The sequence below is a fragment of the Pongo pygmaeus genome, chromosome 16 (genome assembly GCF_028885625.2).
Source record: "Pongo pygmaeus isolate AG05252 chromosome 16, NHGRI_mPonPyg2-v2.0_pri, whole genome shotgun sequence".
Lineage (NCBI taxonomy): Eukaryota > Metazoa > Chordata > Mammalia > Primates > Hominidae > Pongo > Pongo pygmaeus.
This window is the reverse complement of record NC_072389.2, coordinates 93,566,198-93,584,516: the sequence shown is the minus strand read 5'-3', so window position 1 is coordinate 93,584,516 and position 18,319 is coordinate 93,566,198. Positions and strand designations below refer to the sequence as shown.

The 18,319-nt window shown below is 44.1% G+C and overlaps 1 protein-coding gene across 6 annotated transcripts in view; it reads left to right on the top strand.

Annotated features, from left to right (window-relative positions):
- The window catches only part of NTRK3 (neurotrophic receptor tyrosine kinase 3), a 388,853-nt gene that overhangs the window by 322,100 nt on the left and 48,434 nt on the right, over positions 1 to 18,319 (top strand). For all 6 annotated transcript variants that reach the window (XM_054450812.2, XM_054450810.2, XM_054450811.2 and 3 more), the window contains 3 exons: positions 1,037 to 1,167; positions 8,580 to 8,752; positions 12,348 to 12,591. In XM_054450812.2, the coding sequence (XP_054306787.1) occupies positions 1,037 to 1,167; positions 8,580 to 8,752; positions 12,348 to 12,591 (548 nt within the window). The remainder of the gene's footprint in view (positions 1 to 1,036; positions 1,168 to 8,579; positions 8,753 to 12,347; positions 12,592 to 18,319) is intronic.

Below are 18,319 nucleotides of genomic sequence, written 5' to 3'. Positions count from 1 at the left end.
AATAGGTGGGAGGGCTGAGGTCACAGCTCTGCTTTCTCCAGGCAGACAGACCTTAATTAGGTTGCTAAATTAGCAGAGGCAGGGGCAACCCTTCTCTCTGCACACACCCTCGTTCTTGGATGGACTCTGAACTTTCCTTTTGTGATCTCATTGGTTTTTCTCTCTTTCAGAGAAGGGTTGGCCAAGTAGGGGTTTCCCCCAGATAATCTTAGCTACCCGTTAGTAGTCTCTGTCATGAACCAGGCACTGTGATGGGGTCACTACAGCCTTTATGTTACCACAAAAACCAATGTGTCTTTGTGTGTGTGTGTGTGTGTATGTGTATGTGTGTGTGCATGTGTGTCTCTATGTTTTCTACGTCTTTACTTTGTCCTCAGCACTGGGCCAAGCTCTTTATGTGGATTATCTTATTTAATCTTCATAAGAATTCAGCAAGGAAGTTGTTCTTGTTAATCCCATATTACAGATGAGAAAATTGAGGCTCTGGAGCTAAATAACTTTCCCAAGCTCAAAAAACTAGTAATGGAGTGGACCTAGGATTCCAACCTGATTCTCGATCGTACCCTGGAAAATTTTCTTTTCAAAGTGTGACCAACAGCAGATGGACATGACCTGGGAGTTTGTTAGAAATATAGATTCTCAGACCTACTGGATTAGAATCTTCATTTTGATAAGATTCCCAGGGGATTCATGTGCACAAAACTGTGGAGACTGCTTTGTGCTATCTCCGACAACTCTGGCTGATTAATACCAGAGTCCTGTGCATTAACTACTAACTCCATTTGCCAGCAGAGGATGCTGTGGTTTAGAGGGGTTAGGGGTTATTCAGGGACAGCATTGAGATTTGATTCTGGCCCATACTCTCAAACCACAGAGGGATGTCAGTTTTTATGCTAAAGTTGGGGTGCTAGAGTTTGCCTTTGCCTGCTGTGGGCTCAGAACCAAGTTCTCCACTCTAGACCTCTGTACTCTCTGTCTCCCTGTGTCACCAAACAAGTGCTGATTTGCTGCCCTCCTCTTTGTCCCCGTCCTACAGATGTGCAGCACATTAAGAGGAGAGACATCGTGTTGAAGCGAGAACTGGGTGAGGGAGCCTTTGGAAAGGTCTTCCTGGCCGAGTGCTACAACCTCAGCCCGACCAAGGACAAGATGCTTGTGGCTGTGAAGGTAAACCCCAGAGGCATGCCGGCACCAGGAGGAGGGCTGGCTGAGGGCCCAGGGAGGGAAGGAAGAGGCTCACTCCATTTGAGAAGATGTGCTCAATTGGCTTTCTCAGATGCAATCAAAGGACTTTGCTCCGAGGTCAGTGAAGTTTCCTAGGGACCAAAACAACTTCTTTTGGCTTCCAAGGTCAAGGGCTGCAGCACTTAAGGGGGCTATGCCTGGGGAGCAAGTTTATTCTTGTAAATGACCCTGGTCCTTTTTTGGTGGCCCTGTGGTTACCTCTGTCCCAGGGATGGCCCTCCACACTCCACCCTTCACCAAGTAGTGGCTTTACAGGACGTGCTGTCTGTGCCTGGAAAGTCACATGACCATTTCTTAGGAGTTGAGCTGTTGTAGAGTGGGCTGATTAAGGAGGACTGGGTGACCACTTCCCAAGGGCACAGACGTCACTGAGAATAGAAGATGTTGAAGGAGGGGGGTGCAGCAGGGAGGCAGGGGGTTAGCACTGGGAGAATAGTGAGTGAGGTTGGAGAAATTCTTAGGTACTTCCCATGAGTTTCAGGTTCAGACCCCAAGGGGCAGCATGCCTGGGAGAAACTTCCTCCTGGCAGCTGCTGGAGGGCTCCCTTAACCACAGGGCTTCTGTGTTGCCAAGACACATGGCAGATTTGCAGCAGGAGCTGAATTGCTTGGGGTAGGAGAGAAGAGGCTTTGCTACTACTAGTTGTCCTTCCAGACTCTTCCACCCAGCAGTCAACAGCTTCTCTTTGTAAACCAATATTGGACAAATCTTTGAACATGGTTAACATAAAAAGAGTCAAGTAGCCTCATGGAGGCATGCACAGATCTCTGGAGCCCTTCTCTGGAGTCTGGAGTGGATTCATTGGGTGCAGTGAGCAGGCTTCTGAGGCCAGTGTAGAGTCTGCAATGTCCTGAGATGTGGGCTGACCAATGCCAGAGATATCGCTCCCCATGAAGACATTCACCCAGACCTCAAAATGGTCCCATCCTTAGCATTGAGGGATCACAAATGCAGTTCTTGTTTCTGCAACTTTTGGGTCTCTGTATTCATAGTCTTGTGTATCTACAGATTGTTTCTGTCCACAGAGGGCAAATAGCCTCAAAGAATGAAGGCAATACAGTGCAGGCATAGCATGGGCATCAAAGAGCCTGGGTGCAAATCCCAGTTCTACCACTGATAAGCTGTGGGACCTTTCACAAAACACTCAACTTCTTTGGGCCTCAATTTCCTTATCTGTATAATAGCAATACTAATATCCCCTCCTTAAAATGTTGGGGATTAAATTACATAATGTGTCTAAAATTCTTAATGTACTGCTTGGGGCTTTTTATTGAGTAAAGACTCAATAAAAAGTAGTTGGCATTTGTTTCTATCATTATCATTGTCATTGATGTTGATATTACTGAATGTGCTTAGATACATGACATATGACCTGCCAAGTTTGCATTGACTATCTAGAATAGGAGTCACAAAACTTTTTCTCTAAAGGTAAATATTTTAGACTTTGAGGGCCTTATAACTCTCCATTGCAACTCTGCCCGTGTTGTTGGAAAGCAGCATAACAATACATTCACTAATGAGGGCGGGTATTTTCCAATAACTTTTTTTATTACCAAAATAAGCATAGTTTGCTGACCTCTGCTCTAGAAAATAAATAAGAGTACTGCATCCTAAAAGGCTAATGATAATTATTGCTGTACATCCTGTAAATAAACTTGCTCAGTGTGTCTGCATAGACATGAGATGGTCAGATGAACAAGGGTGTCTTTAAACAGCTTGGAGCAGGGATGTAGAAAGGTTTCTAATGTTGATCCTAAACTTAGGATCTGCACTGCCCTGGCATTTTTAATATATAGGATGACACTAATCCACGGGGTGTTCCGGCATCCATCTGGGGACTGGAGAATGAACTGAACATTTTTGCACTTTCAGCAGAGAATGAAATGATGGCTAAAAACCCTGGGAAATGTTTCCCCGAGTGGTCTGGCGTTAAGGGGCAGTACCCAGACCGAGTAATGCAGAAAATGTGTTTCTGTTTCCATCCTTTTAAAAGGATTTCCTTCTTTCCTTGGATCTGGAGACCTCGAGGAGATGAACCCTCTGGGATTTTGCACATGTGTCACTCAGTGGATCTGCCTAGTGGTCAGCCTGGAAAAGATGCCTATCTCCTCCAGAGAACATCTTGGAAGTGGTGTTTCCTGCTTCCTCCCCTCCTTAGATTCCACTTCTTTTTGCAAGACCTTTCCTTTTGAGTTAGTTCTCATGTTGATGCAGAGTAATTTTCTACTTCTAGAGAACACATACGAGTATAACCCAAAATAAAGTTTTCCCAAATCAATTGGCAAGAATGTTTTGCCCAGCAGTTGCTATGGTACAAACAAAGAAGCAGAAACCACAGCCTATTTTTAAGGTGCTTACAGCCTGCTGGGGAGAGGGAGCAGGATTGTACAGGACATAATCTGCATGTATGTGTAGTACAAGTGTGACATTAAAATAACATCATGCATGAGACTTAAATAAGTGGTGCCACTCTGAAATCATCATTAGACAAATAGAACATTTACACAGCATTCAAACCCAGTCAACCCCCTTCCTTTGCAGAGGAGGGAATGAGATCCTTCTCCCCATTTTTCCTTTTTTTTTCTTCTCTGTCATTTCATACTCTGTCCCGAGTGAACCTCAGTGGTCTTCTAATTCATGAATTCTTCATGTGGTTTTATCTGGTCTAGAGTTTTTCCTGTCTGTGGAGGTTTTTGCTTTCACTTCAATGACCGTATCTTTTATTTCCAAGATATCTAATCGGTTCTTAATTTCATTACCTTAATTTTATTTCTCCCCCTTCTTGTGGCATGCCTTCTTGTTTTCTTTAGAAAATGTATTTCTTCACTCCTTTTGAGCATTTACTTATTTAAAAATCTTTTTAAGCCATTCTAATAAAATTGATTTATCTTCAGGAAATTTATGTCCTGATTTTTGATAATATTAGTCATTTGGATTTAGCATTATATTTCTTCCTGCTCAGCACTGCTGGGCAGCTTTTGGGTTCCTTTTGGCTTGAAGGGTGTTTTGGTTTTTGTTTTGAGTAGTCACAATTTCCAGTTTCAATTACTTTAAATTGAAGCAGGAGCTTAAAACATTTGTGGAACAATCTGAGTGCAGAATCTCAGATTTTTACTATTTTACCAATGTTTTTATGCTTTTTCCTTCCACTCTTAACAGTATTTTTAGCCACTGACCTTTAGCAGGTTTTTTAAAAGCACTCGTCCTAGCTTCCATAAAAACTCCCCAATCTACACTCATATTTCATTGGTTTCTAGAACATTTCATTACATTAAGTAATTACATTAGCAGGTTTAGTTGTCATGAATGAGTTTGGGAACAATCACAGATGACTCTTGGTAAGCCCCTCTGTGGGACAGAAGTATCTCCCTGGGTATCCAACTTGCAGGGAGTGTTCAGGATCTCACGTCCTGCAGAGGTCATAAGCAGTGCCAGCTAATCTGGGCTGTCATGTAGACACAGCTCAGTGGAGAGTTTTCTGGCAAAAGGAGCAGCAAAGGCCCTGGGGCAGAGAAAATCTTAGAGGGTATGGAAAGGCCATGAGACTGAAGTGTAATAAATGAGGCAGGAGGAGTGTGTGCGAGGACAGGAGGCAAAGAGAGACGGGGAGACCAGACCTTATAGAGTCCATGACTATGTTAAGGAGTTTGGATTTTATACTACAAACACTGGGAAGCCAATGGCCAGTTTTAAGCCAGGAGGACAGATGAGAGGGGGCACCCCTGTATGTAATAACTACCCATCTTCTTTCCTGGTAAAGTTGTGTGAGACTCTCACCCAGAGGAAGTGGCAGTGGATTTTGAGTCACTAAAAGAAAGATGATTTTATAATGAAAGGAGGTTGATTGGTGTGCGTGCGTGCGTGTGTGTGTGTGTGTGTTTGACCACTTAGGACTTTGAACATTTAGGAATGTGTGTATATCATGTATATATCATAAAAATGAGTTTCAGGATATTAATGAAATCTGAAACTGAACATCCTTTGAAATATCTCACCCTAAAAAAAAAAGTAAGATGGAGGGCAGCAGGGTTTGGACGACATGAAGATGCTGAATGACCCAGGAAGAGATGGGAGCTGTCGAGAAGTTGTGTTCTTGCCATCTAGCCTATTTTCCTTCCATCCAAATAAACAGCCTTACGGAACCCTCTCCCCAAGGCAGAGTGGACATGATAGCTGGTGCATGTAGAGGGGAAGATAAGAAAGGGAAATGTTCCCAAACTTTGGAAGAAAGAGAAGGAGAGGAGGGCAATTCTAGCTCTCCTTTTTGTACTAAAGATACTGTACAAAGGCCTGAGCCAGGAGCCTCCCCGGCTTCAGAGACCTCTTGGCAAGATGCATGTCTCTACACTGATAGTTGGTGGCTATGATAAATCGGTTCTTTCCCATGCCACTGACTGGTGACCCATTTTGAGGTTTCCCAGTCATGAAGATATTAAATGTGGACCCCACTGAGAGGGGCCAGAGAGTCACTGGCCCTATTTTCCTCCTCATTATTCTCCTCCTGTCACCTCTGTTCTAATTGCATCAATCCCTGGGGACGGGGCCACTGGCAGCTCCCAACCCTAGTTGCCGTACCCCACATTTGGCCAATTAGGTAAGAACTTCAGGTTTGACTCAAGAGCTGGAAAGCCCACTTCGAAAGCATGGAGAAGGGATGTGGAAGACTGAAAGCGATAGTGCTTGCTTTGTGCCCATCTCTCAAATGAGGAACCCATCTCTGCCTCACAGTGCAGGGTGCCAGCCTGGGGGACGCTGGCTGGTGCTGCTCAAGAGCTGAGAACAGAAATATCCCAGGGCTGTCATTGACGTCCGGACTGTGGGAGAGAATGATTTAAAGAGATGGAGAGAGGCCATTTGGCTGGCCCCAAATTTGACCTACTTTTCCCACTCATAAATCCAGCATTCACATAAATCTTTATATTCTCCCATCCCACCCATGCTGGGTTCTGTTTTTTCCCCTTCTTCTTCTTCTTCATGAAAATAAATAAACCACTCTGCGTCATCCAATACCCATGACCCAGCCCATACATCTCAAGGCTGCTGCTGGGAGCTGGGTCCCCAGGAGAGACTCTCTCTCACCATGACTCTGACTTCTCAAATGTCTTTGTTCTGGCTGTAGGTAGATATTACATCCTATTCATTTATTGTTAGGTAGCTTCCCAGAGCACGCAGCCAGATTCGAAGTGGAGAACACATAGAATCAGGTCTGGTAAAAATCAACAATGGGCTGATCACATGTCCTTGCCCTATCCTCAAGCCTGGCACCTTCGCTGGGCCCAGCCACTCTGTTGGCAGCCAACATCGCACCCCTTTCCTGACCCTCTCCTCTATACTTCCACATCCTTTTATTCCTCTGCCCACCATTCTCTTGGGGACCTGCCTAGTGACTAATTTATCCCATAAATTAACTCAGGCAGGTGTGCTGGGCAGGAAAGTGTCCTGGGCTCCAGACCCAAGCTATTACTTGTTACGTGATCTTTGGCAAGTTACTTCCCCATCCTGAACCCCAGTTATCTCATCTGTAAAATGGGAAAGTTACACTAGATAACTTTTGACATTTTTGTCAGCCATAGATTAATTTAATCAAGCAGTATTTTTATGAAGCCTCCAAATTTTAAAAAAGAATAGAAGGTGGTGCTGGTTGAAGTTGAAGGGGGCTTGATCTCTGGCTGGAAGACCACACCTCCACTTGATGACCCTAGAGGCATTGCTACTGAACTTTGGGGCACTGTGAGGCCCACCAGGAGAGTACTGAGGTCCAGTCATTTAATTGGTGTGAATGTGAGCTGATTCCTGGACAGGCTCAGCCTCAGTTTCTCCAACTCCAGAAATGAGCAGGTAGGAGTAGATGATGTCTAGGGCCCTTTTCATGCTAAAAGTCCATCATTTCTAGTGTGTGCTAAGGGCTGAGAGGTTTGATGGACCCCCTAGTTACACCTCTTTTGGCATATTCACACTACTGCAGTTCTAGAACCAAGGAAGCCCTACAGATTTCAGATATTGGGGCTGCAGGGACAGGAGAAAGATCCCTGGTAAGGGAGATATTTTGGCACTTGCATGATCTATGGAGAGGTCAGTCATCCTGAAAAAGCCAGATGCCTAGCAGAGAGAATGCAATCCAGTCTCTAGTCTGTCTAGATTGTCATTCCCCTGAAAACGGTGAGCCAATGTTACACTCACTTCCTCATTGCCTTGTGTTGTGTCTATTGAGATTGCTAAAGTGTGTCAGTTGAAACAACTCAATGTTTGGCCCCATGTGCCTTCTGGCCTCATAGGGAGGGTGGAGAGGCTGGAGAAATCGGGGCACCCACCTGCATAAGCTGCTCCTCATGCAGAAAGGGCCCCTCCTCTTCACAGACCATTGTCCATCTGGCCAGCATTGCTGGGCCCATGGCAGTGCCCTAATCAAGGTCCTTCAGATGTGCTCAAAGCCTTCGTCTTTGGTCCTGTAGTCCCCTTCTGGTGCTGGGAAATCCACATGCACAACTTACACTCTACCTGGGTATATTCCTCTTCCTGGGCCCTACAGGAAGTGGCCTGGTTTGCACCTCTTTCTCACACTTGAGTTTTCACCCTGACAGAGGCTGAATGGTGGCATTCTGGTGGCCCCCAGATGCTCCTTTCCGTCCTGCACTAGGACTTTGCAGGACTCTGCCTGGCCCTGAGTGTATCTGAGATTTCTGTCCACTAACTGCCATTCCCGTAGCTCCAACCCCACTCTTCCCACCCTATTGCTTCCTCCAAACCCCTATTGGGAGAACACAGATGTCTTCCAGAGGTTGAAGTGCTCACTCTCCTCTGCAAATGTAGATACCTTCACAATCTAAAAGCAAGGACTCCAAAAGACAAGGATATTTTATTGTGTTGCCTGCCCAGTTTCCAATAGGCTATGAGCATGTGACTAATTCACAAAGCTAAAGCATTGGGGCAGTGGTTTTCACACTGTTTATTCTAGCTGTGGGACAGTTTCCTCAAAGAAAACCTTAGGAGCAGGGGCTTTTGCCAGGCTTTCCTCCTCACAGCCCCTCCAGCTGCCATGTACACTCACCCGCGGAAGCCCAGGGCTCTGTGAAGAGTAGAGCTTGAAATCGCTGGAGAGTGCATGGGATGTGGATGTCAGAAAGTGGGTTTCTATTTCTGCAGGGATGAAAATGCTGGAGGAGGAAGAAGTCAGGCCTTATAGTTCAAATTGAGCTTCACTGTCTTTAAATTCCATTTAGATTCATATTTATTGGTAACCCAGTGGTGTGTGGGGCCAGTTTCTTTCCAGGAGTAGAAAAGAGAGCCCCCTGCCCTGTAGTTGTTAAACACCTGTGTCCTGCATTGTTCCTAGGCCCTGAAGGATCCCACCCTGGCTGCCCGGAAGGATTTCCAGAGGGAGGCCGAGCTGCTCACCAACCTACAGCATGAGCACATTGTCAAGTTCTATGGAGTGTGTGGCGATGGGGACCCCCTCATCATGGTCTTTGAATACATGAAGCATGGAGACCTGAATAAGTTCCTCAGGTAAGCAAGGATTGTCTTCCCCTGCACCTGACCCCAGTCCCACCGAACCCTTGGGGTTTTCCCTGGAGCCAGAAATTATACTTCCCCCTCTAAACACTTACCTCTCAGGATGAGAAATTAGATGAACACATTCATTCTTATACATCATCTCCTTAGCAGCCAGATTCAGGCCTTTGTCTCCGGTTTGTAGGGAAAACAAGTTGAGGATACTATGATAAGTATCCTATACTATTCTTCCTCATTCCAGAATGGACTGAGAAGAAGACCAGGGTCTGGAATAGGTCCAGGAGGAGTCTGGAAGCCCCACAGCCTGTGGTTTACAACTCCAAGATTCTAGGACCACCCTTCTCTGATGTTGCAAATAGCTTTCTCCCTTTGTGCCTTAAGTTTCTCACTTGCAAAGTGAGGCTAGTATCTTACACCCCTCCTGGAAACCTTCCTGCTAGAGACTTTTTGATGATGAGTAAGAAGGTCCAAGGTTACAATTCATCAGGTGGCAGAGATGGTTAAAACAAAAAGGGGACTGATTTTCTTCAGGCTAATTCTAGAACTGTGCTGTTCAGTACAGTGTCCACCTATGGCCACTTAAATTTAGATTTACATTAATTAAAGTTCAATCAGGTTTAAAAATTCAGTTGCACTTGTTCCTTGGTTGCACTAGCTGTATTTCAACTACTTGTTAGTCACATGTGGCTAGTTTTTACCATACAGGGAAGCACAGTATAAACATTTCCATCAATAGAAAGTTCTGTTGGATAGTACTATTCTAAAAAGAAAGGGTTTGTTGTAAGAAGGGTTTCTCTGAGCCTAGAACAAGATCGTCTGGACTTTGAGGGCTCTTAATGTAACTGGTAAGAGACTGGAATGCCAGCCGGAAGTTCTGGATGAAGTTTCAAGGGTGGCTCTCCCTTCCCAAGAGAAGACAGCATCTAGTGCAGAGTTAGGACTCCTCTGCCTTCCGCAGATGCCACTTCCAAACAGTGCCCAGATGTGGAAGGGACAGCCATGTGAAGGTCTGTGGAACCCAAGGCCCCAGGAAGCAGGTTAAACACACAGGCCCTGTATACTTAGGGTGTGGCCTCTGCCACAGCCACAATTTGAATCTCATTGAACTCTGTGGCTGAGGATAAGATTTCCAAAGTTCAAATGTAAATTATAGAAGGCTCTAGCCCACTCACCAAAAACTGCTAAGCATCCTCTTGAAGTGGGACTTTCAACAGGGTGTCGTGGTTTTGAGGGGCAAAGAAATGAGTTAGTACCAGGCAATGGAATGGAGGACTCTCTGGAGCTCTACTTATGAGTCAGGTTTCTATAAAGATGGCCCTGAAGGAAATGAAAGCATTTGTGGGATGTTCTAAGCCTTCTAAACCTGGATTCACATTGAAATGGATTCCTTTCCTGGAGAACTTTGTCTTTAGCATAAGACAGATTTGGGTTCATATCTCGGATTTGTCACATCTTAGTTGCAAATTGGAGCAAGTTATTAAATCTTAATTTTCTCTCCTAGAAAATATGATTATTAATAACTGCTTCACGGGGTTGTTGCTATGAGTATTAAATGACTATGTGTATAATGCTTAGACAAGTTTTGCAAGTAGTTCAGTGATCAGCCAATGGTAGCTGCTATTAAAGTTATTACTATTACTATTTTATGAGAATTGTGAACCATAGTAGCTTCTAATCTAGGCAACACTCTTTCTCAATATTCGGGATAGCCCTCACCTTGTCCTTTAGTTCCCCTGGGGCCCAAGGGGCATGCCCTACTTTTCACCACACCCTATCCTTACATTCAGCAGTACCTCCAGCCCCAAGAGCCACCAGCAGGGTTAAAGAGAGCCCCTAGGTGCCTCTGCACTACTGTCATGCGTGATAAAAGGGAAGAGAAAGAAGATAGTAGAAGGGAAATAAAGAGTGAGAGCCTAGAGTAAAGGTAAGGAATGGGAGAAGCAGAAAGTAAGAAGAAAAGAAAAAGGAGTACAAAAGAAACAGAAAGAAGTGTGTAAGGTGAGGGGCAGTGCCAGTGCCTTGCCTTCTCCATGGCAGACAGCACGGGGAATGCATGCATATGAGTACAGTTCTACAAGGACTTGCTGACACTCTGAAGACCTCTGTGTCTCTGTGGGATCCCTTTCTGAAGACAGCACAGGGGAGTCTCTCTAAATCAAGGCTCCACAGTCTTCCTGGGGCAATTTTGCGGCAAAATCTGAACTTTAGCCTCCACTACTGACCAGATTCCCAGTAGGTTCCATTAATCTGTCTTCCTAGGCTCTATCAGTTGAGGGTGAGCTTCTAAAGAATTCTTTGAGACCACAAGCTCTTAGCAACAGGCCGCACCCACCCTTCCTGGGAGGTGTCCTGTTGGCTGCTCTCACAAACACAGCCTCCATAACCCGCAGGCTGACCCTGCCTGCTCTCGCATCTCCACATTGGTGGTGTTGAAAGGCAGGCTGCAGTGCACTCTCTAGGTAGACAGAAGGGAGGGCTTCTCTGCTGACCCCTCTTCCTTGCTAGCTGATGCAGCCTTCCTCCTTCTGAGGAGTGAGGTAGGCAGAGCCCTCCGGAGATAGTAAAAGGGATGTGCTCCTACTTAATGGTGCTTTTCAGAGGAAATCGGAGAAGCAGTAAAGCAGGCAGAGGCCTTGCTGTACACCAGGGCTTCTTGGTCCACAACTTCATAAATAAGGGCCCTGGGTGTGGTTACGGCTCATTGGGCTTTCTAGAGAAAAGAGTGAATGCTAAAAGTGACTGATATGACCAGGCAAGATGTTAGAATAACAAATCTGGGCTTGATTTGGGATGGAATGGGTTCTGGGGGCACTCCAGATCCATGCTTCAAGGTCAGAGGCTCTCTCCACTGTGCACTGCTATGGCCATAAGTTACCCAGTGCTAAGCAGTGTGGTAGAGTGGTTAGGAGTGTCCCAGTGCCACTGAGCATGGACTGCCAGCATCAGCCCTGGGAGCTAGTGGGAAATGCAAATGAGCAAGCTCACCTAGCCAATCAGAATCCTAGGGGGCAGGGCCACGGAATCTTGGAACAAGCACTCCCAATGTTCCTTTTAGAAGCTCTCTTTTTACAGTCACATGTCTGGTTTCAGATCCTACTTCCTGATTTCCCATATGGCCATTCTGGACCTCTGGGACTTTGGCTGAGCAATCTCAACATTTTGTGCCTCAATATCTTTATTTCAAAACTGGGGTGGGAAAATTGAGTGAATTACAATATTTAAAACAATCAGAGCATATAGTAAGGGCTATGGCAGAGTTATTTGTTGTTTTGCTAATTATTCTATAATAGACATCTAGCACCTGTGAAAATCCTAGGAAGCAGTGAAATATGAAAGAGAGTAGGTTTATTCCCTCTTCCATTTGAGTATGTCTGCTCTCATCTTAGCCAGAATCTGGTTGTGGAGTTTCACCCGTACCCACACGTACATAATCTAATTTGGGGCAGATAAAAATAGGCCATAGGCAGGATGGAAAGGGAAATTTTATTTATTTCTGTGGGGCATTCCAGAGGGCAGGGACCCAGGAAGGCCTTTCTCCTTGATCTCCCGATTTCTCTCTGCGCCCTCTCTTCTCCCCACGCTCTTGCAGGGCCCATGGGCCAGATGCAATGATCCTTGTGGATGGACAGCCACGCCAGGCCAAGGGTGAGCTGGGGCTCTCCCAAATGCTCCACATTGCCAGTCAGATCGCCTCAGGTATGGTGTACCTGGCCTCCCAGCACTTTGTGCACCGAGACCTGGCCACCAGGAACTGCCTGGTTGGAGCGAATCTGCTAGTGAAGATTGGGGACTTCGGCATGTCCAGAGATGTCTACAGCACGGATTATTACAGGGTAAGGTGACTTTCCCAGCTGCAGGACTCAGCCACAGAGCTAGCGCCTTGCTTACATGTCTTTTTCATTGTCCATTAACCCTATCACTCTGGCACACACATGTGTACACACCCATGCCCAGACATGCACTCAACAGTTATCTTTTGGCCTCTCTTGCATTTTGACATACCTGTTTATTATGTTCTCAATTGCCCACTCCTCCTTTCTTCTTGGACATTTAACTGAACTGTAATCTGTACATTGCAATAACATATGCATTGTGTTCTTACGTGCTTCAATACTCATTCTTCATGTAAACATATACATGTATATGTATGTGCCCAAACACACACACAGACACACCCAACTTGATACTACATTTAATGTCTCCCTACCCAGTCCCAGATCTAGCCTCACCCATGACACATTTTATTCTCTGAAATTATCTTGTGATTATGTAAGAATTATCTTGTTTCCAAAAGTAGACCTTGATGAGAAGAGAAAACCTAAGTAAAGTAACAAAGGTGGCTAATATATTGCTGAGTATTATCCAAATGGGCTAGAACAGATGGGGAAAGGGAAGCATGTTATCTGTTGCCAACTTTGGAGAGAGGACAAAGTTGACAACTTTGGAGAGGTTAGATCTTAGAAAAATTTTCTGATTGTGAGAAGATCCATCCTGCTCAGTTTTACCTTCATATCGTCATCTGCTTTACATTAACAAGAGTCTTATTTTGCTCCTAGAATCTTTTTTTCCCTAAGTCTTTGGGAATCTTTTTTCCGTGGATTATTGACTGATTCTGATAGTGTTATTATTTCCAGGGAAAGGATGAATGGCCATGAGTGTCACTTATCTCAGCAAGGGGAAATATGAGTGCAACCTGAGACACAGAGATAACTTCTGCAAACTGAGTGAGGGCAGATTGCTAAAAAATACAGAAGATCCAAGGCTGGGCGCAGTGGCTCATGCCTGTAATCCTAGCACTTTGGGAGGCTGAGGTGGGCGGATCACGAGGTCAGGAGTTCAAGATCAGCCTAGCCAACATGGTGAAACCCTGTCTCTACTAAAAAAATACAAAAATTAGCTGGGTGTGGTGGCATGTGCCTATAGTCCCAGCTACTTGGGAGGCTAAAGCAGGAGAATTGCTTGAATCTGGGAGGTGGAGGTTGCAGTGAGCCGAGATCACGCCACTGCACTCCAGCCTGGGCGACAGAGCAAGACTCTGTCAAAAAAAAACAAAAAAACAAAAAAACAGAAAATCTATTTTTGGGACATCAAAGGGAAGAGGACTTTGGATAGACGTTATAAGGAGAGTGTGGGACAATGTTTTGGAGGTCAAGGGATGTCTTATTCCTTTTCAGCTGTTATAACAAATACCACAAATGGGATAGGTTACAAAAAACTGAAGTATTTCTCATGGTTCTGGAGGATGGGAATTCCAAGATCAAGGTGCAAACAAATTAATTGTCTGGTAAAAGTCTGCTTTCTCATTTATAGATGGCCATCTTCTTGCTCTGTCTTCTTCATATGGCAGAAGGGTTAAGAGGTCTCTCTGGCATCTCTTCCATATGAATACATTACCCTCATAACCTAGTCACTTCCTAAAGGCCTCACATCCTAACACCATTACCTTGGGGCTGTTTCAACATATGAATTTGGGGGGTACACAAACATTCAATCTATAGCCAGGATCATGGCAGCCATTTGTCTCATCTTTGGAGAAATGAGTGATCATACCATGAGTCAAATAGATATGATTGTCCTGTTGGCCTGAGCATAGTGGACCAGAGGCTGGGAATTTGAGGTGTGTGCAGATCAGTTCTATCTGGGTGTTCCTGATGGCCTAAATGAGATCACTCAGACATTAAAACAGATCAGTCAAGACACTTCATTTTAGCATAGTTTGGAGAAAAATGGAATGTTTGAGAAATGACCTTAGTGGTTAGAAAGTGACTTGTTTGTTGTACAACCAAAGAATGGCAGATGATGTACTGTCATGAGAGAATATAAGACAAAGCATAGAGTGTCCACAGCAAGCTGGGCAGCCTCACTAGCCATCTGTCCTGTCCAGTATTCCCAGGTATGGAAAAGGGGACATGATATGGCAGTAGTCACAGACCAATGGCCAGGGCAGACTTGCCAGAAAATATCAAAGAGGAGTCTTTCTTTAGTGTCTAGACCATATTTTTCATTCATTTCCAAGAGAGGCATTGGTGTGGTTACTAAGAGGGGGATGGGTCATAGATTTCTTAGAGTCTGGCTGGAGCTGGCATCATTTAATTGCCTTTCCACTTTGTTTAATGGGGTTTGCTGGTCGGTCTGACTGTGCTCAGATCTATGTTGGTGTTGAAGAAAACAAGAGATGGCTCATTGTTTTTCTCTGTGAAAGGCAGATGTTTGATTATGCCAAGCTGATAACTACTGACTTCACTGGAGTCTCAGGAAACTATGTCTGACCAGAATGTGCTAACTGGCCCTTCAAACTTGCTTCTAGATGTGCTGTTAATATTTATTGAAACTGGTTTAAAAGAGGAAAAACAAAAAATGAAAAGATCACATCCCCAATTGATATTTCTTTGTCCTTGCTTTAACAGCTGTGAACTGTTGCTCTTTATGCCTGAAAGGGCTACAAGGAATACATCTATCTGATTTCTGTGGGTGCCAGGGTAGATTAGAATTTAAGGAAGGGAGAGTGAGGTGGGAAAATGTACACACTACAGGTAACCTCAATTCCTTCTTCATGAGTTCTAAGGGTGATGTTAGCCAAGGCCAGCTAGCTTGAAATGTATATTTTTGGTCCCAAGGAAGTTTGAACAAAAAAGGATAACTCTTAACAGTGAAAACACAGCACACCGTTGGAAATTTGTGTATTCTACTGATGAGATATTTAAAGACCAGCTTGTGGCATATCTTCATGTTCACTTACTCACAGTGTCCTAATGTATACACCACTCCTCATTCCCTACTTTTCTGTAAAATGAAAGGCAGAAGTAGATTTGCCTGAAGTCACATCAAAATGAACCCCTAAGTCTTATTATCCGTATTTGAAGACGTTGGAATGACAATGGAATTCTTGGATTTAGGCCTAATCTTACCTGTGTTCACATCCTAACGTGCAACCACCATTAGCAACCATGTAATCTGAATGCATTTTCCCCAACCTCTGTTCAATTTTTCTATCGTTAAAGTGAGAACAAAAATATTCACTCAACAGAGTTGTGTTGATGTTAAGCAAGTTAATTTGTATAAAGAGCCTGTAGTACAATACTTACTGGATAAACTCTTATTTATATTATCTTACTAGTCCCCCTCACATCCAAGCCAAGGCAACTCTGTGGATAATTTTATTTCCATATGCAATTCCTGGGACAGAGAGAGGGACTCCCTGACCACTAGAAGATAAACTGGATCATGCAGCTGCTCCAAAGGAGTAGGATCTTTACATTGACCACCTCAGGAAAATGTCTTTCTTAAGGTTTCAACATGTATAAAAATACTGAGTTATCAATACTTGCCTCTTCATCTCATAAATGTTTATAGGGTCTTGCTCATGAATCCTAGAGCTAAGTCCACATTTGGGTGATTTATGTAAAACTTTTTTGTTCAGTATACACCGGCTGAGGCCTTGGGGGAGTGCTCTGATTTGTCAGATCGCGAGAATACTGTGAAGGATTCTCTCTATGAGCTGATACCCCCGGACAGGTTTGTACCTCTCTGCTATCACTGATTAATGAAATCAGTTGGGCCTAAGAGTTTGTTGGCTTCTTATGCCTAACGCCACTAAGTGCAGATAATCCAGGCCTGTGTGTGTGTATGTGTGTGTGTGCGCATACACATGTGCTTGCCTGCCCAGTGCAGATTCCAGAATGTGCATATAAGGGCATGGGGAGAGATGGAGATAAACTCCTCCTTATAGTCTTTCTTTTTCATTTTTAATTTATTAAAACGAAGAGGCACCATCTGGCTCATGCATAAGTGGTATACAGACGATTTACAAAGGTGAACTGCCTAATTTCCTGTTACACATTTAGAGAGAGAAAACAAACATTCCCACACCAGAGCACCAGGGCAATTTGTTCTCTCTTCTTAAGACATTCACAATGACAAACACCTTTTCCTTCTGTGAATCACTGACTCAATGCTTCCAAGATTACCTTTACACTGGCTTTGACAAGGGTAGGCTTTGGGTACCATTATATCTTCCTAAGAACATCAGAGAACACTAAGAGATTGATAGTCAAATCTAGAATTAAAGTTTTGAATGTCCTGAAGGGGAGAAGTTTGAGATTTCAGAATACAGATGTTTTCAGATGTTTTGATTTGGGGAGAGGAGTCAATACACTGAGATCAGGGAGGAATGGAATGAGGGGGGAATGGGATTCTACTAATGTAGAGCTCCAGGAGTGTTCCTCTCTGTTCATCCTGCTGTCCTGTGTGCCTGTGTGCTGTCCTGCGTGACAGTACCTGGCACTTGTTAGGCACCTAATAAAAGTATGAATGAATGAAGTCAGAAAGGGAATTTAGAATTAGGAAATAGGTCATTCCAGACCAAGAGAAACCTAGACAGATAACCAGATGCTCACTAAGGGGAGGTGAGCCTTTGGAGATGATGTGGAATGCAGCTGCAGGCAGCAGAAGCAAGTCTTATCTAATCAAGCAGTGCATTATCCTAGGAGAATGTTCAGAGGAGGCAAATGAGAGATGGTCTGAGTCAAGGATGACCCACTTCAGGTTCTGGTAGAAGACAGAACAGAGTGTCTAGGACATGATGGGGTAAGTATGCTAAAATCCTGTGTGTTTATGACACACAGGTGTGGGTCATAAACAGGTCTGGCAGCAGGTAGTAAGGCACTGGATTCTAAGCTGGAGATTCTGGGTCAGGGTTCCTAGAAACTCCTAGAAAGACAGTAACAGTAATCCTTAGGAAGTGGGAATCATTTAGAACAAGCCAACCTTACTGGAAGAATATTTGATTTTATGGATGTCTTGGTGTCCCCATAGCAGATGAAAAGTTGTAAGCTCTTGGACCCACACTGCCTTGGTTTGATCTCTGCTCCTATAATTCCTGACTGTATGACCTTTGGCAAGTCACTTGTCCTCTCTGTGTCTTCAACTGTAAAATGGAGCCAATATCCCCTATCACATGCATTTTCTGTAAGGACTAAGAGTTAAGAAATATAAAGTTCTTAGGATGATAAATAATAAACATTAATTATTGTCTTAGTCTGTTCTGTGTTGCTATAACAGAATACCACAGAATGGGTAATTTATTAAAGAAAGAGATTTATTTCTTACGGTTCTAGAGGCTAGGCAGTTCAAGATCGAGGGAACTCATCTGGTGAGGGCCTTCTTGCTGTGTCATAACATGGCAGAAGACATCACATGGCAAAAGACCAAGAATGGGCCAAACTTGCTTTTATAGTAAACCCACTCTTGTGATAACAAACCCACTCTCATGATAACAACATTAATCCATTCATGAGGGCAGAGCTCTTATGATTAATCACCTCTTAAAGGCCTCACCTCTCAACACTGTTGCATTGGGTTAAGTTTTCAACAGAGGATCTTTGGAGGACACTTTCAAACCCTAGCAATTATTGGAGCTAAAATATGAATGCTTTCACAAATTCCAAAATGGACAAGGCTTACCTAGACATATTAGTTAAGGTAGGCCAACTGCTGTATCAAATAGATACTCAGATATATAATGGTTCCAACACAAATAGAAGCTCATTTCTAGGTCACATA